This window comes from Erithacus rubecula, assembly GCF_903797595.1.
Source record: "Erithacus rubecula genome assembly, contig: scaffold_118_arrow_ctg1, whole genome shotgun sequence".
NCBI classification, from domain to species: domain Eukaryota; kingdom Metazoa; phylum Chordata; class Aves; order Passeriformes; family Muscicapidae; genus Erithacus; species Erithacus rubecula.
In genome coordinates, this window is record NW_027636213.1 from 197336 (window position 1) to 223041 (window position 25706).

General features: G+C 48.9%; 1 protein-coding gene across 1 annotated transcript in view; it reads right to left on the reverse strand.

Annotated features, from left to right (window-relative positions):
• Positions 1-863: 863 nt before the first annotated feature.
• The window catches only part of LOC306815350 (olfactory receptor 14J1-like), a gene marked incomplete at both ends in the record, with an annotated part of 64516 nt that continues 39673 nt past the window's right edge, over positions 864-25706 (reverse strand). The window contains one exon of the mRNA XM_079331928.1: positions 864-1550. Coding sequence (XP_079188054.1) covers positions 864-1550 — 687 coding nt within the window. The remainder of the gene's footprint in view (positions 1551-25706) is intronic.

Genomic DNA, 25706 nt, shown 5'->3' on the forward strand with positions numbered 1-25706 from the left:
TGCAGTGCAAACAGGGGCTCCTGAGCCAGTGCTGCCGTGTCTGTGCCTGCAAGGATGCAGCACCTGTGTGAGCTGGGGGAGAGGCCAGGGCTGCAGAGGGGGGATGTTGTTGGCAGGTGCATGAGGACGCTCTGGGATGCTGCCCTGGGCTGTCCAGCAGAGTGGGGATGGATCAGCCCCTGCTCTGCTGCTCCTTGCCAGGGTCTCCCTCTTGCAGGGACCTTGCAGAGCACCAGCCATGCTGTTTGCCCTCAGTCTGCCCACAGCCAGCCTGGGGCTGCTCACGGGGGTTTTCTCTGCTCAGCACTGGCCTGGCCAAGTGTTGTGGAGAGAGCCTGGCCAAGGAGACTGGAGCCCCCAGGTCCTGCCCTGAGGCGTCAGCGCTGCCCCAGCAGTGTCCATGGCCTGTCCCTGCTGCAGACCCAGCGCTGCCACCCCCAGGGTGTGCCCAGCCCCGAGAGCACTCAGGCCCTGCAGCAACATGAGGGGCAGGAGGGCAGTGGGGCAGTGGCATGGGAGCAGCACTGGCAACACCAAGTGCTGCTGCTGGGCACAGCTGCTGTGCCAGCACTGATCTGCCCCAGCTCTGCACACAGACATTGCTGCTGCAGCAAAAACAAAAGCGGCCCCCCCAGAGAAGGGAACAAAAGGGGCATCTGTGCAGAAAACTTTGCTGAGAGAGAAATCCTTCAATGTGTTTAAAGCCGTGAAGACTGCAAACCTTTATTGACACATTGTGTATCCACAGGGAAGATGAAGAAACATAACGAGCAATGGAACACAGAGTGGTTTTTTTTTTATGGACAATGTGATAAAACTAAAACAAAGGAAAAATAACCCCACAACCAAACCAAGAAAAAGTATCAAAGATTGCTTTTATTACAAGTGGATTTCAGAAGCTGCCCAGCAGTTTTATGCTTCTGAAAGCAGCCAGTCATCAGTGTCCACACTGAAGCCTTGAGATCTTGGTTCCTCAGGCTGTAGATGAGGGGGTTCAAGGATGGGGGCACCACTGAGTACAAAATTGACAGTGCCAGATCCATGGATGGTGAGGAGATGGAGGGGGGTTTCAGGTAAGCAAATGCAGCACTGCTGAAAAACAGGAAGACCACAGCCAGGTGAGGGAGGCAGGTGGAAAAGGCTTTGTTCCTTCCCTGCTCAGAGGGGATCCTCAGCACAGCCCTGAAGATCTGCACATAGGAGAAAACAATGAACACAAAACAGCCAAAACATAAACAGATACCAGTAGCAAGAAGCCCAAGTTCCCTGAGATTGGATTTGGAGCAGGAGAGTTTGAGGATCTGTGGGATTTCACAGAAGAACTGGTCCAGGGCATTGCCCTGACACAGGGGCAGGGAAAATGTATTGGCTGTGTGCAGCAGAGCATTCAGAAAGCCACTGGCCCAAGCAGCTGCTGCCATGTGGGCACAAGCTCTGCTGCCCAGGAGGGTCCCGTAGTGCAGGGGTTTGCAGATGGACACGTAGCGGTCGTAGCACATGATGGTCAGGAGGGAAAACTCTGATCCAATGAAAAACGCAAAGGAAAATACCTGTGCCACACATCCTGAATAGGAGATGTTCCTGGTGTCCCAGAGGGAATTGTGCATGGCTTTGGGGACAGTGGTACAGATGGAGCCCAGGTCAGTGAGGGCCAGGTTGAGCAGGAAGAAGAACATGGGGGTGTGCAGGTGGTGGCTGCAGGCTACGGCACTGATGATGAGGCTGTTGGCCAGGAGGGCAGCCAGGGAGATGCCCAGGAAGAGGCAGAAGTGCAGGAGCTGCAGCTGCCGCGTTTCTGCCAATGGCAGCAGGAGGAAGTGGCTGATGGAGCTGCTGTTGGACATCTCTCCACTCTGGGCATTCTGAGCTGTTGAAAGGAGACTTTGGCAAGGTGGGAACAAATTCTTTGAGCCAATCCTACGAAATATTCTTCAGAATCCTTTCAAATTATCTCCTCATGCTTTGGTAGTAATTTGTTAATGTTTTTCTTTTTTGAGTTTAAGGTTTTGCTGGTGAGTTGATGGCTCAATTTGAGCATTGCTCTCAGCCTGAGCTTTTAGGATCCCTTTGGGATAAAAGGCCTCCCTGTGTCCCAGTGCAGTCAGACCTGCTGGTCCTACACATCTGCCCTTTTCTCATTACCTCCTGCTTTTACAGGGTTCTCACACATAAAATTTTCTAAAAAAAACTTTTTCAGACTCCAGTTTCAGAATGAATGTCTCTAAACCCCCACCTATTTTCCTCTGCAGAAGGACAGGGAGGGATATTCAGGGCTGGTGTGGCTCTCTACTGCCTGGTGTTGTGCCTATTGGGAGCTGTTTCTCTGCAACCAAAGCTTGTCCCTGCCAGTGCTCCCAGAGCCCAGCCCAGCCCTGGGGGCACAGCTCTGTCCTGCACACACGTCCCAGCACAGGGCACTGCCCAGGGACATCTCCCTGCCAGCAGGGCCCCAAGGGCAGCTCAGACAAACTAAGATGCTGCAAGTTATGGTGCTGTTGCTGCTGTCTGTAGGCAGAGGAGAGTGAGGAGGCACTTTGTGAGGGAGATCTGAGGCAGATCTGCTGACGCCAGGTGGGAAAGTGCAGGAGTCTCAGTGACACAGACACACCTGACAGCCCCTTTGCCTTGCATTGAGGAGAAAGCTGAGAGTAGCCCTGGACATGCAGCACCATCTGCACAGCAGGAGAAATCTGTCCTGATGGGGGGTCACTCCTTCCACCTCTGTCTTCGCCCAGCAGTCCATGGGGAGGTACCAGGCAGGCGGCACATGCCCTGGGCTGACCAAGAGCCCTGAGGTCTGCAGGAGCTGCTCTGCAGGACAGCCCTGGGCAGCCCTGGCTGCAGCCCTAGCTTCAGCCCCTGCAGCCGTCCCTGGCAGCAGGAGCCGTCCTGCCCTGTCCCTCTCACAGTGCCCAGGGCAGCCCTGCTCTGCAGCACATCCTCCTGCTCCTCCTGTGCCTCAGAGAAACTGGGAGAGTCCTCCTGACACATCACCCAGGCATTGGGCTGTGCTGGCTCCAGGAGATCCCTCCAGGAGCACAGGGGACATTGCTCTGCACCCAGAAACTCACCATGTCCAGGGAAGTGAAAATGTTTCCCCAAGTGAAGTCTCAGCTCAATGTCTTCCCAGTCCTGATTGCCTTTAGCCTGTCTGTGCCTGGCTTCTGTCCCCTCAGTGCCTGCAGGCAGTGCCCTCAGCCCTGCTGGGCTGGGAGAGGAGCAGCTTCTAAGCAGAAATGTCTTTTTGAAGCTTTTCTTGGTTGAGCCTGGGATCTGCATCTGTGCCAGGAGACCAGCCCAGCTCAGCAGCACAAGGATTTTAATGACCCTCACAGGGATTTGGTGCTGTTTACATCAGATTAAGTCCCTCAGTGTGTTAAAGAAACGTCTTAAGAATTCAAAGTTTAATTGAAACACCAAATTTTCCTGAAGTTTTAATGGATTCTGCTGAGGGCTATGTCTGTGAAAGTTGATCGAACTTTGCTATATTTCAGTGCCCCCATACCCTACTAACTCTTTCCAGTGTGTCAAAACACAGGCTAAAGGACTGGCCTTAGAAATCTCCTTGCTTTGTCTAGTACTCATTACCTCCTCCTCCTTGTCTTATCCTGTTTCCACCCAAATCTCTCTCCACACAGCCTCACAGTCCTTTCCCAATCTTTCTACCACACACATGCCTGAGTTGCAGGTATTGAATGTGATTTGCCACACACAAACTTGAGGAACTTAGCTTCAAAATCAACGTGTTTAGGATGTCTCGATTTACACTGAGGGCATAGACCTTGCCGTCTCTCAGAGGAACAATAACAACGTTTTTCACAAATCTTGCACTGTAACAGTAACCATGCAGAGTGCCAACTTCTAGAAGTCCCAAAAGCCTCATAACACCTACAAAAGCAAGCTATTCCTCTTCTCTCTTGAATGTCCAGACCCTCTTGTGCAGACCCTTCCCAGTCTAAAGCTACCAACCTCCCTGCTGAAGTTCGATATATTCCATCCAGTTAACAACACATAAAACACAGAGAAAAATGACCAGTTTGCTGCAATTGTAACTTTTGTCACAAGGTGGCAATAATACTCTAAAATACACAATGACCCGTGGCAGCAGGGGACCGGTTAAGCCCGAACACCGAGTGCTACAGGGAATGCTGTCCTCCTTAAACAGGAATTCCCCACACACAACCCGAATCCAAAAGTCAAAAGCATTGCAAGGAAGGGTATCTCTTTATTAAGGGACAAAGCATCCACCTCTTGTCAACACAGCACACAGTATACAGCAATTTTAAACGATCACCCAATCACTTTGTTCTTCTCCAGCCGTTTCAGTAGCCCAAAACAAAAACAGAGATCCAAGCTCCCACTCGCTTCTTCCTAAGTACATCTCACCAATCAAACAGTCATTCAGAGAGGCAGGACTCAATCAAAATAATGATTAAAATAGCAGCAATAAGTAAGGATTTGCCCAGTTCACCCAAAGAACTGCTGGTGGATCTCCCTGACAGAACAAACCCTTTCTGTGGCCACTGCACCCTCCCGATGATTGCAAGAAAAACTGCCCAGGCTTGCACTGAGCACAGAACGTCTTCTGCGTCTTGTCAGCTGCCTTTTAGCCATGTGTAGGCCTGACAGGCATACACATAATTTCAAACATGCAATTTTGTCTGCAGTCCAGCAACATGTCTTGTCTGTCCCCATGATGAGCAGCTGGGGATCGGAGGTCCCTCCAGGAAGGTCCCAGAGACATCCATAGCCCAGGCTGCTCTTGCAGCCAAACAGAGTTTCCCATGGGAAACTCGATAACTGATAGAGAAAAAAGGACTCTCCAGCCAGTTTAATTTAGAAAGTAGTATATTTATTACAATGCTGGGCAAGCCCAGGAGAAATCTCCCACAAGGATGTGCAAAATACCCAGGGCTCTTGCCTTATTTTTTCCATCAAAATCTTACCTATTCATTTAGTTACCCAATATGCATCTAGATATGAATTACCTAACACCCCATATCCTCACTTTGTATTAAAATTAGCTCAAAGTACTTTTGCACTGTCCTTGCGCAGTTCTTTCCTTCAAATGGGTCAGTGGGTGTTTGAAATGGGTCAGAGGTCTCCTAATGATGAAGTCAGGGAGCCTTCCTTGTTTTCACCTTTTCACCTTGGTCTTGTTCCTAGGTTCTCGGGCCCTTTGACCATAGTTCAAGTTCCCAGGCTGGTTCTGGCTGGTTGCAGTGCCCAGGTGCAGTTACAGTTTCTTCACTTCAATAATATTGCAACTGCCCAACTTGACACAACAAAGCCAAGCAAATGATTTATTTTCTTATCTCTACTGGCTCAGCCACTGCTTATTGACTTTCTACATTGTTTCTACACTGATCATTATATGTACAGCTTCTATTCCTCAGCTAAGCTCTTAACCCTTTGATTTTTGCATAAGAAAGATGTTGCTATGATAAATATAAACACAATTGAGGTGTTGTATCAGGATTCTCCGCCTGGAGTGCGGTGAAAATGGCTTGAAAAATGCCCTTGCATTTTTGTTTGCAAAACTTTCAGAGGTGGATGGAGAAAGGTAAGCCATGCTGCTTTTGAATGTTGAGGAAATGCTGAAACCAGCCTGACTCACTTAAACTCTTGCTGTCCTTGCTGGGATAAGGAGCCCTTCAGCCTTCCCTGCTCCAGGCTGGACAAGCCCAGCTCCCTCTGCCTCTCCTCACAGTGAAAGAGCTCCAGCCACATCCTGGAGGCTCTTCCTCACCCTGGTCCAGCTGCAGACATTTTTCCTGCCCTGGGGAACCCAAACCAGGCCCCAGTGACCTGGATGATCCCCATCCTTGATGACCTGATCACACAGCCCTGGCCCCTTGTCCCCGTGTCAGGCTCTGGGGTGGATTTGTGGAACATCTTTGCTGGAAGCTGTGGCCCAGGTGGAACTGGGGGAACCCAGGGGAACGGAGGACCCTGCTAGGCATGAACAGCATTGGACTTCTCTGAGTAAACTGCGAGTGGATGCTAAGGCAGAGGGACCAGCCAGAATAACAACACAGAAAACACAGAGAAAGATTACCAGTTTGCTGCAATGGTAACTTTTGTCACAAGACGGCCATCTTACTCTAAAATACACAATGACCTCCTGCAGGCTGCACTGGAGGCACTGCAGGTCAGGGACAGCCACTCTGAGTCTGGAATGCTCAGCAGATGCTCAGCTCAGGCATTTCCTGCAGCCACAGGGCCAGCCCTGCTGCCCAGCACAGCAGCAGAGAGTTGGGCCCGGGGCTCTTCAGGCAGCTGCTGCTTCCCCAGGGACAGGGCAGCCTCTTTCCAGGACTTCTCTGCATCCCAGGGGCTCCTGCTCTGATCCTGGCACATGCCAGCTACCCACAGAGCCTGTGCCAGGGAACACGTCTGTGCTGGCCTGAGCAGCCACTGCTGCAGCCCCTGCCCTGCTCCCAGAGCCCGAGCTGGGGCTGCTGCTCTGCAGGGCACGGGGGCTGTGCTGCCCGGGGCCCTGGGCTGCCTCTGCTGGGCTCTGCTGCTCAGCCTGGGACACAGAGGCAGCTGATGGTGCTCCCTGCATGACCCCCTCCCACACAGGCTCTGCTGGGGCTGTGGAGGGGCTCAGAGGAGCCTGCCTTGTTCCAGGGCTGCCAGATGGCCTTGGGGCTGCCCTGCATCCTCCTGGGGAAGGTATCTGGGGCTCAGAGCACTTAGTGCCAGACTTCTTTCCCTGTGCCTGCTGTGTCCCTGGAGCTGCTGAGCTCTCCTGGTCACAGCAGACATTCAGTCCTTGATCTCCAGTAGACCCCACCGTGGGCAGGCCTGTGCCCAGTGAGCTCCACTCCCTGCTGCACCCCGGCACACCTTGTGCCTGCAGGTCCCCTGTGCTCTCCTGGCAGCTCCCAAGGCCCTGCAGCCAAACATTGCCCTGCCATCAGCCCTGGGACAAGCTGCAGAGCCCCAGCAAGGTTCAGCACAGACCATTCACCATCTGATGGGCACTGGCCACCAACAAGCCAAACCTGACCCAGACCTGAGTCCCTTGAGTCACTGGGACCCTGATCTCATCCCACTGAGCCCTGGGAGAACAGGGAACACAAGGCGCCTCTTCAGAGTCTGTTCTTTGGGCCTGTTTCTGAGACTGACTGTGGAGGAGAACCAAGCATTCCTGCCCTGCCCTCAGGAAATCCCTTTGCTGGTGGAGCTGCTGTGCTGGAGCCCAGCTGTGTCCCAGCAGTTCCCATGGCCTGTCCCGGCCTGTGCTCACAGCAGGGACACGCAGCAGGACAGTGACCAAGCTGCCAGAGCACAGCAGCCTTACAGCCACAGAAGGGCTGGCAAGGAGAGGGTGGAGTTGGGAAGAGTAGATATGAGAAAAGCCAGGGCCATTTTCCCTGGCTGTGCTGCTGTGCTGGGAGTCCCTCCACCTCTGCTCACAGGCACTGCCCTTGCAGAGACAGAGAAGGTCTGGGGAAGCACCTGGGTCACACAGGGCAGAGCAGGACACTTTATTTTACCTCAATGCACAATGATCATGGCTCCTTACTGTCTATGCTGAACACAAGCACAGTAGATACTGATGTAGCAATACTGTGACTAAAGGCATCCCTTTATGGAAAATACTATGAAAAGTTAAAAAAAAAAACAAAAAAACAAAGGAAAAGTAGAACACACCAAATAGAAACACATGGAACTAAGCAGTCTGGGCAGTCTGTAATGAGTTCCATTCTGAATGCTATGCAGAAACAAACAGGCACTTGATTGTTTCTGGAAACACAGAGTGATCATATTCCTCAGAGCATCCTCAAGCTCCTGATTCCTCAGGCTGTAGATGAGGGTGTTATAAACGAGATTAAGCTGAATTAAATTGAATTAGAATTAGCGGTAATTTATTTTGCGACTGAAATACGATCCTCCTTACCCACAATCAAAAAGGGACAGCACTGAGCCCGGGATTGGCGCCAGGTGAGCACACTCTGATCCAACCTCTATGGCATCGGATCCCCCAGTGCTCACAAAGCTGCCTTGGTCAGTCCAGTTTTTATACAGTTTTTCACAGCCTGGAGCAGAGGTCTTTCTTTTTGTTGTTGCACATATTCATGTAGTCTTTCTCTGCATTGGGCTGGACAAAACCATGTCTGGGAAATGATGAATTTGGTGAATGCAGATCTCGGTTTATGGGAAGCCGACATTCAGATGTAGCTTTCCTGATGGCTCTGGTTGTCTTAATCATCAAGAATTGACGGGTGCTCATCGCTTGGGTGTTTCCTAGACAGTTTCTGAAAGGGTTATCTTCGAACAAGTAATTATTTGGCTTTTGACTAGGAATTACTACCATTTGAGAATAATTTCAGAAACCCACAACTCTGGGGACTAATAAGGGTAACTCCTTGTTTTTTGTGTGGGCGGACAGTTATTCATTGTGGACCAGGGTAACAACCAAGTTGGGTCCTTCTCTGTAGAGGCTGCAACAAGAGATGGTATTGTATATATAATAAAAGGAGACCTATGTGCCCCAGGTATGCCCTGGAACTCTTGAGATCCTATAATTGGGAAGTAGCACATGAACAGTTCGAGATAGTGAGTCCAGTCTGTGGGTAAGGTTTAAAGCCGGAGAATTTGGATATTTTTGAAAAAGACTGGGAATGGTGCCAGCTTGGTAAAATGAATTATAAGGCTCCCCTTGTAGTTGAAGTTTCAGTATTTGAGATACAAGTGTGTATTTTTGGAATTTTTGTCTGGTCAAATAGGAGAAGGAAGCAGCCAGCTGTTTGAGGTATTGGAGAATGGGGATTTTGAATAACTTAGAGGAGAGAGCAGAAATAATCAGGACTGTGTTTGCTCAGTATTTTCGGAGGGGTTGTCGTTGGGTTGGTCAGCGGAGTGTGGTCAATGGGATTTGTCATTGGGGTGGTCAGTGGGTGTGGTCAGTGGGGTGTTGGCACTGGTTTCTAGGATATGGGTGTGGTCAGTGAGTGTGTGTAGTGGTTATGGTCAGTGGGTGTGATCATTGGAGGTATGGTCATTTGGGTGGTGAGTGGGATTTGGTCAGTGGGTAAGGTCAGTGGGTGTGATCAGTCAGCAGGTAATCAGTGTGTCATCTGTTCCTATTTCATTTGATCATTCCTGCTCTGATGAGAATGGATCCTCAGCCACTTGGAGGATGCTGATGAATGTTACTACTCCAGAGGCCTCTTCTTTCTTGAGCTCATCAGTTCCGGGATTCAGTGACAAAGGCTCATAAACATCTGTTAAAAACATCCATAAGAAAAGCTCCTGGGAATAACTTAAGTTTTCAAATCTTTGGTGGTTAATTGGATAGATTTCAAAAATGTATTCCAAGTGAATATACTATATTGAAAACAATGCTGAGAGATGTGATTTCTCCTGGTTCTTTTCCTGTTTATAGATGGATATTAGAACTGTCCAACTGATATTGACTCCCAGAACCTTTTAATGCAGTCTGAATAGATATGAAAATCAAGACCCTTCATGATGGTCAATCAATCACACTTTGTCCCCATCCCCATCCCCTCCTCACCATCTCACTCATCCATCCCCTCAGACTCCTGTGGACCAAGAACAGTGCAACCAGCAGGCTCAGAGCAGTGATTCTTCCCCTGTGCTCAGCAGTGGCTGGGCAGCATCTCAAGTGCTGTGTCCACTTCTGGGCCCCCAATTTAGGAAGGACATGGAGGAGCTGGAGAGTGTCCAGAGAAGGGCTACAAGGCTGGTGAGGGATCTGGAACACAAGTCCCGTGAGGAGTAGCTGAGGGAGTTGGGGATGTTTATCGTGGAGTAGACTCAGAGGGGATCTCATCACCCTCTACAACTTCCTGACAGGAGGGTGCAGCCAGGTGGAGTTGGGCTCTTTCCCCAGGGAACAGTGACAGGACAAGAGGACACAACCTTAAAGCTGCCCCAAAGAAGGTTTAGGCTGGACATTAATAAATATTCTTCACAAAGAAGGTGACTGGGAATTTGAATGGTCTTCCCAGGGAGGTGGATGAGTCACTGTCCCAGGAATAGTTTCAGCACAGACTGGATGTGGCACTGAGTGCCATGGTCTGGGTAACAGGGTGGTGTTAGTTAGTTAGTTGGTTAGTTAGTTAGAAGTTTAAGATATATCATTACAAGTTTTGAAGTGTTATATGATTGGTTTAAAAATGCACATGGCAGCAAAACTGTGGGAAGCAAAGCAATTTATGATTGGTGATAAAAGACGTTAGCAAAGTTCATAGAAATATGTGATTGGCTAAAAAACTAATGTAAGGCATTGTAACTAAGAATGAGGTGGCTTCTGATATTATGGCATTGGATGTAACACCTTTAATGTCTCACCCTTCCATGAGACTGGTGCAATAAAGCAATAAACTGTCTTTTACAATGTCTCTGAGTTGCTCATCTTTTGTTATAATGATGTTCTGACAGGCATATTTTGGATATCAAGCCTGCCAATTGAAATCAATAGGGATACAAAGATACCAGGTCTACCCAAAAGAAATCAATAGGGATTTAGAGACAGCAGGTCTACCCTGTTTAAGTCTCGGTGGATTTAGGGACACCCAGCCTATCCATTGACTTCAACAGGGGTTTTGTGGAACTTTGGTGCTAAAATGGGACGATTTGGGTAAATCTCGGCGAAATGTTGGGCTCAGTTCCAGGAATTTGCCTTCCAGGATCATGATGCTGATTCTGTAGAATTCCTGGATGAATTCCTGGAAGCCAGTTCCGAAAACCTGATCCGACACCTGCAACTTGTCTTGGAGCTGTGCCTCCAGGTAAGCCCAAAAATCTCCATTTTCAGTCCAAATTCTGGGAATTCCAAAGCCAAAATCAAGATTTTCAGCAACAAAATTTTTGGGGCACTGGGTTTAGCCATTGAAGTCAATGGGAATTTACGGACACCAGGTCCACCCAGTCAAAGCAATGAGGATTTTTGGGACAGAAGTTTTGGGGGGCCCTAGGGGTTTTGGGTGATTCAGTTATCCAAGAGGTACCCAGGTGTATCCAGGTGGTTTTTGCCATAATCCAGGATATACTGGGGGCTACCTAGGTGTATGCAGGTGATTTTTGGGGATGTCCAGGTGATGTTTGGAGCACCCAAGTGTCCCGACTCCTGTTGAATCCTTTCAGTCAATATGGACACAGATGACCCTCCCTGGTGGGGGGGCTGTCAGTGGGCACTCAAACTGTCAGGGTTACCCCAAAACTCCAGGCAAGGGCCCCAGAGGTGGGAGGGTGCCCTGAGTTACCTCAGGAGATGATGCAGTGCAGATACACGCTGGTGCTTTGGTCTGTGTGGTTGGTGCAGATGGGTTTCTGCACCGGCTCCAGCTCTGAGGTGGGCAAAGAGTGTGTCCCAAAATCTATGGGGAGCAGCGGGGTCACCCAAATTGATGCACAGAAAAACTTTATAACCCACAAAGTAAATTATAGGTATGTATTTTATTCAGCACTGAGGTGAATGGGGGGTAGCTCCTCCAAAAACATGCACACCTTTGACGACCTGCACCTCTCTTTTTATTCTCTACAAACTAGGATTGCAAAATGCACCTGATACATATTCATTTCCTAATCCCCCCTGTCCCTGCTTCATATTAAAATTAGCTCCACAGCACTTTATGACTGCACACTGCTCCTTGTTGGTTTTTCTGGGATGAAGTAAACAGTCTTCTTCTCAGTTTGAACTGTTTACCTCACCTTCTTTGCATATTAGTCTTAGGTTCCTTTCCAGACCTTAATACCATTTTTTGCTGGCTCAGGGGTCTAAGGAATCCCCATTATCTGGAATGGGTCTCACTCTTCCATCCTGCTTGCAAATTCTTGCCCCTCTATCTTATCTTGAAGCCTTGCTCTGTCCTCCTGCTCTTGCAAAGGCAGTGAATGTTAAGCACTCAGAGAATATTGTCAGTCCCCTTCTAGTTAAAGCATCCTCCTGTATTTTAAATCTTAACTCATTAATTTTAATTTTAATTTTCCCTGTTTCAGTTTCACAATGGCTCCTTGGTTCTATGAGCCCCAGAGCATCATCCTTGACCCCTGGTTCCATAGGGGTCTGGAGTCACAATGGTCCCCCTGAATCCATGAGGCACAAGAATGTCACAATGGTCTCTTTGATTCCATGAGGCTCCATGGTGTCTCCATGGTGTCCTTGGATCTACTAGTGTCCTTGTCACAAGTGACCCATGGTTCCCTGAGGTTCCCCAGTGTCACCATGGTCGCTCTCAGAGGCTGGATGAGATCAATATCCTAGACTCCTCAGGATGAGCTGTCAATCAGTCACACAGTGGGCTGGTGCTGACCCAGGCTCTGATTGCCTGAGCAATCACAATACCCACATGGGGGAGTCCCATGAAGGCCCAGAGGCTTAAAAAAACACGGAGCACATACTCAGTCCAAGTCCCTACCTTCTCCTGTGGTCTGTGTCACACCAAAGGCAATGCTCCACACTCATCCCTGGAGCCCCAGCCCAGCTCCTGAGTGACCAAATGACCAAAAGTCCTACCTGGGGGAAGTACCTAGGAAGACCAAGGAGAATTTCAGGCAGACCACTGAGCAAGTGCACGTCTTGACCCTACCTCCTTTTGGAATTTCTGTTTGAACAGTACTGGAATCCAAGAGTGTGCATCTCTGTATCTTTTTTGTCGTTCTCTCTCTATGTTTTCTATTTCTTCTGTTTCTGTCCTCTTCCAAATTTTGAGTAACTTGGGGAAACGGGAAATCCTAGACAGCGCCATCGGCTGCTGAGATCCTGCCTGCTTCCCCCTCCCCCCAGAGTGGCCAGACTGGCCCATGACGTACCTGGAATGCTGCCCCTGATAAGATTTTCCAAAAACCCCAGGGCCAAGGGGAAGGGAAGTCATCAGCCTGTGAGTGCTGCCTCATAAGTTGATATGGTCCTCAAAAACAGTTATGGGAAAACTGTAAGTCGAGGAAGGGATTTTTACACAGTGATCAGATTTACATTCTCCTGAATGGCTGATTCGCTTTGTCACAGGGCCGGGAGAAAACTGTTTTCTTGTGGTAAAATCTCCATAGACTGATGAAAAGTTCTCCTCACCCAAGCAAATGGGTGAAAGGCTATTAATAAAGATGGTAATTTGACTGATCTGTTTCTGTATGTTATCAGTGTGAAAGAAAAGAAGTTGTAGGGGGAAGAGAAATGTTCTGAAATATTTATTGAGATTTTTTTTTCCTTGTTGTTTCTAGTAATAAAGTTTTATCTTTGTACCTTTTAAAGTTTGAGCTAGTTTTGCCTTTCTCCTTATCCCATCTCACAGCAGAAAATGAGTAAATAATTCCAGTGGGTGCACTGGCAATCTGGCCAATGTTAAATGCACAGCAAACTTAATATTGAACTCTTCTTTCTTGACCTTTTCAGTTCAAGGATTCAATGAGAAAAACTCAAAAGTATTTGTTCAAAACACCCAAACAAGGAAAGCCCCCGGGAATAATTTAAGTTTTCAATTCTTCTGTGATTAATTAGACAGATTTCAGTAGTGTATTCAAAGTGAATATGCTATATACTATATTGAAAACAATGCAGGGAGAAGTATTTTGTCCTGATTTCTTTTTGTATTTATTGGTTGATACCAGCACTGTCCAATTGATATTGAACCCCTGAATCTTCTAATGAAGTCTGAATAGGTATGAAAATCAAGACCCTTCATGGATGACAATAAATAACACTTTGTCCCCACCCCCTCCCTCTAATTCCCTCATCTGACAACTGGAACTACAATGGATCAGGAATGGTGTGGCCAGCAGGAACAGGACAGTGATTCTTCCCTTGTGTTCAGCGCTGGCTGGGCAGCACCTCAAGTGCTGTGTCCAGTTCTGGACCACAAATTAGGGAAGACATGGAGAGGCTGGAGTGTGTCCAGAGAAGGGAACCAAGGCTGGTGAGGGGTCTGGAATACCAGTCCTGTGAGAATCAGCTGAGGGAGCTGGGGATGTTTATCTTGGAGAAGAGGAAGCTCAGGTGAGACCTCATCACTCTCTACAACTCCCTGACAGGAGGGTGCAGGCAGGTGGAGGTCGGGCTGTTTTTTCAGGGAAAAGTCACAGGGAAAGAGGACACAGACTTAAGCTACACCAGGGGACAATTAGGCTGGACATTTGGTAATATTCTTCACTGAAAGGGTGATTGGGCATTGGAATGGGCTGCCCAGGGAAGTTGGTGAGTCACCATCCCTGGAAGTCTTTAAGGAAAGACTGGACATGGCACTGTGTGCCACAGTCTGGGTGACAAGGTGGTGTTGGGTTACAGGTTTGACTTGATGCTCTCCAAGGTCTTTTCCAGCCTGGGTGATTCTGTGATGATTGTGACACTGCAGGGCCCTGGGGAGGCAAGGGGCCATTGTGACACTGCAGGGCCTCATGGAACTGAGAGGACAATAGTGACACTGTGTAGACATGGCACCACAGAGCCAAGGGACCACTGTGACACTGTGGGGCTACATGGAAGCAAGGAGCCCATTGTGGCACCCTGGGTCCTCGTGGAACCACAGAGGCCACTGTGACACTGCAGGGCCTTGTGGAACCAAGGGGCCATTGTGCCACTGCAGAACCAAGGAGAGCCTTGTGAGAGCCTGGGCCCAATGGAATCAAGGGGCCAATGGAATCAAGGGGCCACTGCTCCACTGCAAGGACTCTTGGAACTAAGGGAACAATTGTGACACTGTGGTACCCCATGGAACCAAGTGTCCCTGTGACACTGCAGGATCTTGTGTAACCAGGTCTCCATTGTGACACTGCAGTACCAAGGAATTCATGGCAGCACTTGGGGCCTCATGGAACCAAGAGGCCAGTGTGACACTGCAGGGCCTTGTGGGACCATGCAGAGCATAGTGACAGAGCAGGACCCATTGTAAGGATGGGACCATTGTGACACTGCAGGGACCTGTGGAACCAAGGGGCCAGTGTTGCTCCTCAGGGACTCAGGGAATGAAGGAAACATGTCTGACACCATGGTGACTAAGAGGCCATTGTGGCCCTGTGGAACCAAGGAGAGCATTGCTGGACTGTGAGACCTCATGGAACCAAGGAATCACTGTGCTGACACTGTGGAACCCAAGGATCTGAGGGACTTTGTGACGCTAAGTCTCCCAAGGAACCAAAGGGATATTGTGACACTGGGAGGCCTTATGGAATAATGGAGACCATTGTGACACTCTAGGGCCTCATGCTACCCAGGTGACACCAAGTTAGCTGGGAATCAAACCTCCCTTGAGACTTAGGCTGGATCCAGGGTCCAAATCCAACAAGATGAGGTTTAACAAGACCAAGAGCTGGACCTATCCTGAAACACCTCCAGGTACAGGGACACACTCACCTCTCTGGGCAGTCCAATGCAGTGCCCAATCACCCTCTTAGTAAAGAATATTTCCTAATGTCCAGCCTAAACCTCTCCTGGTGCAGCCTTAGGCTGTGTCCTCCTGTCTTGTTTCTATTCCTTGTGAAAAGAGCCTGAGTCCCATCTGGCTGCACTCCCCAGTCAGTGAGTTGTAGAGAGTGATGAGGTCTCCCCTGAGCCTCCTCTCCTGCAGGATAAACAACCGCAGCTCTCTCAGCCACTCCTCACAGGAATTGTGTTCCAGACCCCTCACCAGCCTTGTTACCCTTCTCTGGACACGCTCCAGCCCCTCCAGGTCCCTCCTAAATTGGTAGGCAAAAACTGCACACAGCACTCGAGGTGCTGCCCAACCAGTGCTGAGCACAGGGGAAGAATCACTGCCCTGCTTCTGGTGGCAACTCTGTCCCTGATCCATAAAAGTTCTAGGGCTGGGACGAGGGAAATAGTGGGGAGGGTGTGGGGACAAAATCTGACCAATTGTCATGTCAGTCATGAAGGGTCTTGATTTTCATATCCGTTCAGCCTGCATTAGAAGGTGCTGGGGGTCAATATCAATTGGACATGGCTGATATCAATCTATAAACAGGAAAAGACAACAGGACAAAACTGTTCTCTCTGTATTTTTTTCAATATAGTATATTTACTTGGAATACACTTCTGAAATCTTTCTAATTAACCACAGAAGAATGGAGAAATGAAATAATTCCCAAGGGCTTTTTTGTTCTGGTGTTTTCAAGAGATGTTTATGAACCTTGTCACTGAATTCCTGAACTGAGGAGCTCAAGAAAGAAGAGGCCTCTGGAAAAGTAAAATTCATCAACAGCCTCCAAGTGGCTGAAGATCCATCCTCATCAGATCAGGAATGAACAGAAATGGGCACAGCTTTGTGGCTGCCCCAGCTCTGGAGCAGGAGCAGCTCAGGAGGGCCTCAAGGCTGGGGCTGTTGTGCTGGCCTGGGCAGATGGGATGGCAGCAGGGGCTGCAGAGCTCTCAGGAGCTCAGGGAGAGGGGAGCAGGGCACACAGGGAGCCTCCTTTTGCCTTGGCCAAGCACCTTCTCATTCATCACCCAAAGGGACACACCCACTGACCACTCACACTGACCACACTCAGTGTACCCAGTGACCACCCCCACTGACCACAACCAAATGACCACATCCTACTGACCACAACCCTCTAACTACACCCACTGCAAAGACACCAATGCCCACACCCCACAGACCACATCCACTGACCACCCAACTGACCACACTGCCACTGACCAAAACCACTGACCAACTCCTACTTACCACTCCCACTGACCATGCCACTGACTATCCCATATGGCAACACCCACTGATCAGACCTCACTGAGCTTCCATACTGACCACAACCACTGACCACGCCCAGTAAACACACTCACAGACCACCTCTGCATACCATGCCTCAATGACCGTAGCCCACTGACCATACCCACTGACCACAACCAGTGACTACACCTATTGACCACAGCCAGTGACCACACCTATTGACCACAACAACTGACTGCACCCACTGACCACACTCACTGGCCACACCCATTGACTATAGGCACTGGCCACACGCTACTCACTGCCCTAATGACCATACCTCCACTGAGCACATCTCACTGAACACACCAATGGACCACACCACAATGACCCCCAAACTGACCATACCCCAACTGAACATAACCACTGAGCACACCCATATCCAAGAAAGCAATGCCTACACCCCACTGACCACACCCATTGACCACACTCCACTGACAAACTGACCATACCTTCACTGACCGCACCAACAACCACATCCCTGACCACCCTACTGACCCCCCCCACCCAACTACCGAATTGACCACATTCACTGACCACAGCCACTGACCATACCCACTGACCACTCTCTAGTGGCAACCTATCTGATCAAATCCTCTGGCTAGAAATGCTTACCACACTCCCTTTGACCACCTGCACTCGCCATCCCCAGTGACAACCCAAGTGACCACACTACCACGGACTACCACAGCCACTGACCACATCCCACTACCCACACTTCCAGCACTGACCACCCCAAATGGCCACACCCACTGACCAGGACCCACTGACCACCCCCACTGACCACTCTCACTGTCCATACCCACTGACCACAAGCCACTGACCACCCAACTGACCAAGCTGACCACCCAACTGACCATACCCTGACTGACCACATGCTGCTGGCCATACCAACTTGCCACCCCATCACTGAACATATCCACTGACCACACCCACTGCCCAGACACCAAGGCCCACACCCCACTGACCACACCTACTAATCACACCCCGCTGACCACCACAAGGACCACTACCCACTGGCCCTAACCACTGATCACACCTACTGACCACCCCACTGACCAGACCCAATGGTCACCCCACTGACCACAATGCAATGACCACCCAAGTGACCACACCCCCACTGACCACATCCACTGACCACACCCCCACTGATCACCCCCACTGCCCACAAAGACCACACCAAGTGACCATCCCTCACTGACCAAACCCACCAACCACACCCACTGACCACACCAATGACCACACCAATGACCACATCCCTTGATCACCCAACTGACAATCCTCACCCGTTACCCAATTGACCACATTCACTGACCACACCCACTGACCACAGCTAGTGACCACACCCACTGACCACACTCACAAACCATCTTCGCTAACCACACCCCAATAACCGCAGCCCACTGAGCACACCCACTGCCTACACACCACTGTCCACACCCTTTTCCCAAAACCAGTGACCACACCCCACTGACCACACCCACTGACTGCACCCACCCTTCACCCTAACTGACCACAACCAGTGACCACACCCCTATGACCACACCGACTATGAAGACACCAATGCCTACACCCCACTGACCACATCCACCGAATAGCAACTGACCACACCGCCACTGACCATTCTGCCACTGACAACAAACACTGACCACCTCCTACTGATCAAACCCACTGACCATGCCACTGACCACACCATTGACCACCCCCACTGATCACAACTACTGACCACACCCAGTGAACATACCCATTGCCAAGACACCAATGCCCTCAGCCCACTGACCACACCCACTGGCCACACCCCAATGAATTCTCCCACTGACCACATCCACAGTCCACTCCTACTGACCACAATCCACTGGCCACCCAACTAACCACACCATGACTGACCACAGCCATTGATCACATCCACTGACCACCCCAATGACCATGCCCACTGACTGTACGCACTGACCACACAACACTGACCACCCCCAGTAACTGCAAAAACTGGCCACATCCACTGACCACACCAACTGACCATACTCACTAACCACCTCAATGACCACACATACTGACCACGTCCATTGACTACCCTGACTGACTACACCTACTTCCAGGCCACCAATGTCCACACCCCACTGCCCACTCCTGCTGATGACACCCACTGACCAAACACAATGACTACCCCACCGACCCAACCATATGGTCCTGAGAAATGACCACCCCCACTGACCACATCCTCTGACCACTCTACCGCTGACCACAACCACTGACTACCCTGTAGTTTACCCTTAATGACCACACCCTTTGACCACAACCCACTGATCATTGCCACTGACTGCACCCATTGACCACTACCCATGGCCACACCAACTGACCACACCCAGTTACCAAGCCCCACCGACCTCCCAACTGACCACATCCACTGACTATAGCTACTGATCACACCCACTGGCCACACACAATGACAACACCCACTGGTCACACCCACTGACCACATCCACTGACCATAAGCCACTGACCACACAGACTGGCTGCACCCATTGCCAAAATGCTCACACCCCACTTACCACCCACTGAGTACGTCCCACTTACCACCCAACTGACCATACCTCCACTGAGCACACCCACTGAACACATCCACTCAGCCCATCCACTGACCACACCCCAATGACCACCCAACTGACCACACACCCATTGACCATAACCACTGACCACACCCGATGACCACATCCACTGACCACACCCACTGGCCACACCTCACCAGCCACTTACACTGACCACACCTATTGGCCATACTCACTTCCCATTCCAATGAGCACAACCACTGACCACTCTTCACTCCCTTCCTTAATGACCACACTTACTGGCAACACCCACCAACCACACCTCACTGACCACTGCAATGACCATGGCCCACTGACCTCACTCACTGACCAAACCCACGGACAACACCCCAGTGACCAAACCACTGACCACATTCCCACTGACCACACTCACTGACCACATGCCACTGACCACCTAACTGAGCACTCCAACTGACCACACCTATTACATCAATTCAGGTTGTGGTGGGAGACAGAGATCATATGAACCCTCAGTGATCCATATGACAAAAGCTTTCTTTATTGTTTGGGACTCTTCTTAATCGAGGGTTTGAATGTCCCAGATAAGCACATGTGATTGGTTGGGGTCTTAACACACCCATTTCCCTGGCCAATGATGCATCTGCCCTTAGGGTTCAATGCATTGGCTGGGATCTATTCTATGTGTTCAAATCCATCAGACCATATCTCACACAGGGACCCTGTTACTTCTAGGCTGCTGTGATGGTTTGTAAAGATTCCCTGAAATTTTTCTCAGCCAGGACCTGCGCAGCCTTCCATGGGCCTGACAAGGACCAATTGGTGTCTGATTTTTAATATTGAAACACTGTTACACTAACGCAGGCCAGGGGTTTATGCACAGAATCACCAATGGGATGGGACTGCTGTGGAACGTTTCTCAAGCTGCTTTATTATTTTTTCTTTCTTCCCAAACATCAGTGTCATTACAAGGTTGGAACAGCAGGAAGATGCCAGCAGCTCATGCTCTCAGCAACAGCCAAAAAATAGTGATGTTACAACGCATTTTGAAAGTTTTTTGACCAATCACAAAAGTAAAAGCGTGATGACAATAGTTTCATCCTACCACTATAAGTGCATGTACCTTTGGTTAAAATAATACTTGCTTATTTTGAATACAATATCTGCTTGTAAGCCTTAAAATACAATGCACAGAGCTCCATTATTAATCTTAGACCTTCCTAATATCTTGCTAGATATACTTTTCTGCAGCTTAGAGAGATATTCTAGCCAAGTGTTAATACATAGACCATTGCTCTATTTGTCCTTGCTTTCTACAAGTCATATAACTTTTCTGCTGACATGCCTTATGCTTTCTTCTCAGTTCTAATTGCAGTTCTGTTGTTTCTGAGGCCTGCTTTATTGCAGCTTTCCCACAACCTTCTGATTTTAACGATTCCCACGTTACACCAATGAGAAAGGTTCTTTGTGAAACACACATGTAAAGGTGAAAAAACGCTGAGAAAGTTCTCTTTTGCTTCTGGACTCAGTACAGGTAACACCAGCCAGGCCCCTCCGTGCAGCCCACAGGCCTGGCCGGGCCTGGGCCGGGGCCGGGCTCTGACTCTGGGCCCCGTTTTCAGCAGGGTCCCCAATAGAAATGGGGAGGGGAGGCCCACGCAGCTGCTTGGATCTTGGATTCCCCCCTGGCACAGCCAGGGAGCCCGTGGCTCAGCAGAACACTGAGCTGACATTCAAACCCTGCCCTGCCCTGGTCCACGGGGCCTTTTTCCCACCGGGAGAGTGGCTCCGGGTGACCGGGCCCTCCTGGGCAGCGCAGCCTGGGGCAGACACAGCTGGGCCCGTCCTGGCAAGGGACTCACCCTTCACTGCTGGGCAGGGGAAGGGAAACCCATCCGCCCGCGGCTGGAATTGAATGCAGCAAACACCAGAAAACAGCCATGCAGCCACAACAACCACCACCACTCTATGGCTGGGCCCTTATGATCCCATCCCAGTTCCAGCTGGTCTGAAATGCTCTATCCCACCTGCTCCAGCCACTGCCTGAGCAAGATATTAACTCTGTCATTGCCCAGAATGAGACTTGCAGACACTTTGTTCTTTGTCCTGAGTGAAAGAAAAGGACCAAGATGAAGATATGCACAGAAATAGTATGAAAACACCAAGCTCAGACAAAGGGAAGAGTCAGGCCCCAGATGAGGGAAAGAGGAGAGTCATGGACTAAAATTTCTTTTTTTTAAGCTATGGAGAAGAGACTCATTTCCCTATAGCACATAGAGATTACAGGTTTAATTGCAGGTATGAGCAGAGGCATTTGTGCTGAAATGAGCAGATGTGGGAAGAGTTGTGTTCCCATAAGTTTGAATAAAAAGGAGAGATGAAGATTCCTGCTGCCCCCCAGCAAAGAGAAGAAGAAAAACCTCTGTTTTCAAAGATGAAGATAGCTTTTGTTTGAACTGGTATAATGTGGAGGAACTGCAGAGAGGGAAATATGCAACCAATCAGTGTGATTGATAAAGCATAGTTTGATTTATTGAAGGCACCATCTATATTTAGAATCCAAAATACAATGACTTAAGCATATTTAGCATACTTTCATTTGTTTCAGGAACATACGCCTCTTCTACTCTTGGCTCTTGCAAGCATGATATGACGACCCCTTCTACTTTTTCAGCTACGTCTGTATGCATGCTTTTTAGCAGCAAACCTACTGCATCTATCCTCTATATAGCAACAAACTAACCATCTCTTCCTTCTCTCATATCCTCTAGCTGCAGTAGTATCAATTTTATGAATAGGCTGCTATAGCCTGACCTTGCTAATACATGCAGTTTAGCAGCTAGATTCTTGCCCTGAATCCTCAGACAAGCCATTTTCATGGCCTGCTAATAAGGCCTTAGCTGAGCCATGTCCGTTCCTTGCTTAAACAATTCCTATTTTTTCATTTTGTGCGATAAAAGCTCGGTTCATAGCTGATTCTGCTATGCGTTCCATACTACGCTGCAAACATTGTAAAATGCAAGGAATAAACAAAAGGGCTACCACCAAAATTATTGCCACTATAATAAATTGCTGAAGCAATGAAGTTAACCGTGGCCCCAAATGTAAAGACTTCAACCAATCAGTCAATCATAACCCAGTGTTTTTCTGCAAATAATTGGTAAGCTCTTGCAGCCTGCTCAGCTGTGCATGAATAGAGACTGAATGGTCAGAAAGGTTCATACAGCACATCCCTTCAAAGTCCTCACAACCATGGCCCTGTGCTAAAAGTAAAAAATCTATTGCTGCTCGGTTTTTTAAGGTAGCATGTCTAACAAAATCAACATCAGTTAATAGCTGTGAAAGACCTGTAGCGGTTGCATTGGTCTGTTTTGCTAGCCAGCAGCCAAGCTTATTAAGCTGGCCCAAAGCTCATGCACTAGCTATGCCTGGAGTAAAAAGAGATGCTGCAACAATTTTTCCTGTGCACCAGAATTGTACATTATCCTGACAGTCAGGCTTAAAGGCATGGGTAATCTTTTGGTGCGAAGGTGTTTCTGATGGGCCTGCAAGATCATTGATGTATTGGGTGTAAGCAAAGTAAGCCTTCCTAATGTATATGCATCACCTCTTAATCTGGATGGTATATCTGGCCAAGCTCTATCTCCACAAATCAAAAATGTTCCTGAAGGTAGGGCAATAGGTGTATTTGCAGATACTGAAATGTTGGCAAGAGGTATAATTACACCACTGTGAGGCGTTCCGATATACTGGGAGAGTTGCATTTACCAACACTGTGTAATTAAATCCTGGTCGTCGTGAGGACTTACCAGAGTAATTAAAGATCACACAGGCATCGGCTCCAACGGACCCAAGTAATTCCAACTCTTGGGGTTCTAATGCTGCATGCCCCAAGTAAGGCACCCATTGATCCCAAGAATCAACATTATTTTTTGGACCCGTAGTGTTGCAGGTTGGAATGTCCCTGGGGCATGGCCAGGTGTCAAGAGGTATGCCAATTAAATAGGTGGAAAAAGGATTGCCTGGTGATGCTAAGGACAGGCAGATGGCATCTTGCCCAGTTTTGTTTGCCAAAGTAACCCAGATATTAGTTTTAGGTTGTGCTGGGGCCTGTACTGGTACCCATGCCTGTATTGGGAGGATGCTAAGAATTATTACTCCCAAGATTAGGTTGTCGGAGCCTCTTAACAGCAACATCCCACTCCTCCTCTCTTATAATACGGTGTCGGAAAATGCCTATATCTCGAGAACAGATGACCCTGAGTGCTACTGTAGCAAGATAGCACTTAATCTGTTTGATAGCCTGCAGAAGACAGCAACGTACTAACAGTCGATATATCTGTTTTCCCGATTATCAAAAACAAGTTCAGCAGCTCCTTGTGAGCAATTCTCAGTGTCGTTTTGAATGTCTCGCTGCCAGCTACTACTATTGAGGACCCACAAACATGGCCTGCATACAGGTTGACACAACTATGATTGATGTACCCAAAGTTACCCTCCACAACATATTTACACCCAAGCACCACTCCCACATCCCTTAACATAGCTTAAAGACCATCTTCTCCCAAGTCCAGTATGGTCACAAACCTTTCAGGGTTCCTGATGAGCAAGTGTCTCTAAATCAAAAAGGATTGTCCACTCAATATCTTCCTTAGAAGGCTCTGGAGTTGGAGAACCAGCAGCTGTACTGCTAGAAAGTCCCTCAGATAGTTCTCTCTCTTGATGTGTGGAGCTATCTTCAGACGGGGTTTGTGTGGTGTTGCCATCAATCACTGCTGTGGTTGTTTTTGTACATAAAGGTGGCCTTCCTCAAGACTTTCCCTTTTTAGCGGCCACTGCTCAGTTGGGAAGTCAAAGTAGTGGCTGCCGTTAAAAAGGGCCATTGTCCATGCATAGCACCAGTCCCATTTGAGCAAGCACATCTCGCCCGATTAATGCCTGTACTCCAGTACGGAGCTGATACTGCATTTTGTTCAATAGCAATGGATACTTGTTCACAACTTTTCTGGACCCGTCCTGCTCCACCGACCCCCTCAACCGCCTCCAAGCGGTTTTGTAGAGGCCAGTTAGATGGCCACTGACGCCAGGCAATAATAGTAATGTCTGCACCAGTGTCCAATAAGGCTCAAAGCTGTTTTTCTTGAGAGCCATGCCGTGAAATAATTTCCACTACCGGACGTTGTTCCATTGTGAGGGTCAGTAGTACCAAGCCTCCTGTAGATCCAAATTCACCAGCTCCTTGCACAGATCCTTGTGCCTCCTTGACCAGTTGCTGCTGTGGGACCAGTTGAGCTATACGGCTTCCTGCAGGGATACTAATAGGAGGAAAACGTGTATGAGCCATAATCATGATTTCTCCTGTATAGTCTGCATTGATAACTCCAGGTTCCACAGTCAAACCCTGTAAGGTGGTTGAGGATCTACCTAACAACAAAGCCCCATAAGGTTGTCCATTTAACATTAAGAGTCCACACACTCCAGTAGGGATTTTTACCAGCTTAGTATTTTTTAATACAATGTCTATTGTGGCTGCCAAGTCCAAGCCGAGGCTGCCTCTTGTGGCTGGCCGGAGTTCACCGGCTGGGAGTAGGGAGGGGCTGCTTGGAATGCTTGGGAGGTTTGGGCCGCAGTTGGTGTCCTGGCGCCACATCCCCTTACGCTCGTCCATCTGTTTTATGTCTTCTGTCTGCAGGCTTCAGTGGAATGAGAGTCGAGCTGACACTTTCGACACCACACATTTGTAATCCAACACTCTTGGCATATATGGCCAGACTGACCACATCTAAAGCAACTGCTGTTTGAACAAGTCTTGCCAGCACTCTGGGAGTCAGGCGATTTTAGTGGTGCCAGTGCAGCAGCAAAGGCTTGACTCTGAGACTGCCCCTCTTTTAAGGTTGATGTCAAACTGCTTCAACCAACATAGCTTGAGTTCCCTATGGAATCTTACTCGTGTGTTCTAAAAGCTCTACTACTTCCCAATTGCTTGGTAAGGTAGCTATCACTGATTTTACCCGGGAATTGCTATTTTGTGTAACACACTCACTAAGTTGAGCTCCTTGCATAAACAGAGGTACCCCTGATCTTTCTATTGCTGCAGTAAGTTTGTGAACAAAACTAGAAAAAGATTCCTCTGGACCTTGTCTAATGTTCATATGAGATGGTAATTCCCCTTGTTCTGGTCTAACCTTATCATATGCAACAGGAGCTAACCGCATTGCCTCTTATACTACATCTGGCCCCAGTAGAGCTTGAGTCTCAGGTGTGGCAAATCAACCAATCCCCATAAACTGTTCCAATGTAATCCCATGAAGCAGATCATCCTGCGGTCTCTGAATAAGTGCAGCACCTTGAAAAAGGCCTTGGAAATGAGCCTGCCATAGCATAAATTGTGAGCTTGTCATAATTAGTTTGAAAACATTTTTTATATCCTCTTGCAACAATAACCCTGATCCCCAAATTTAATTAAGCA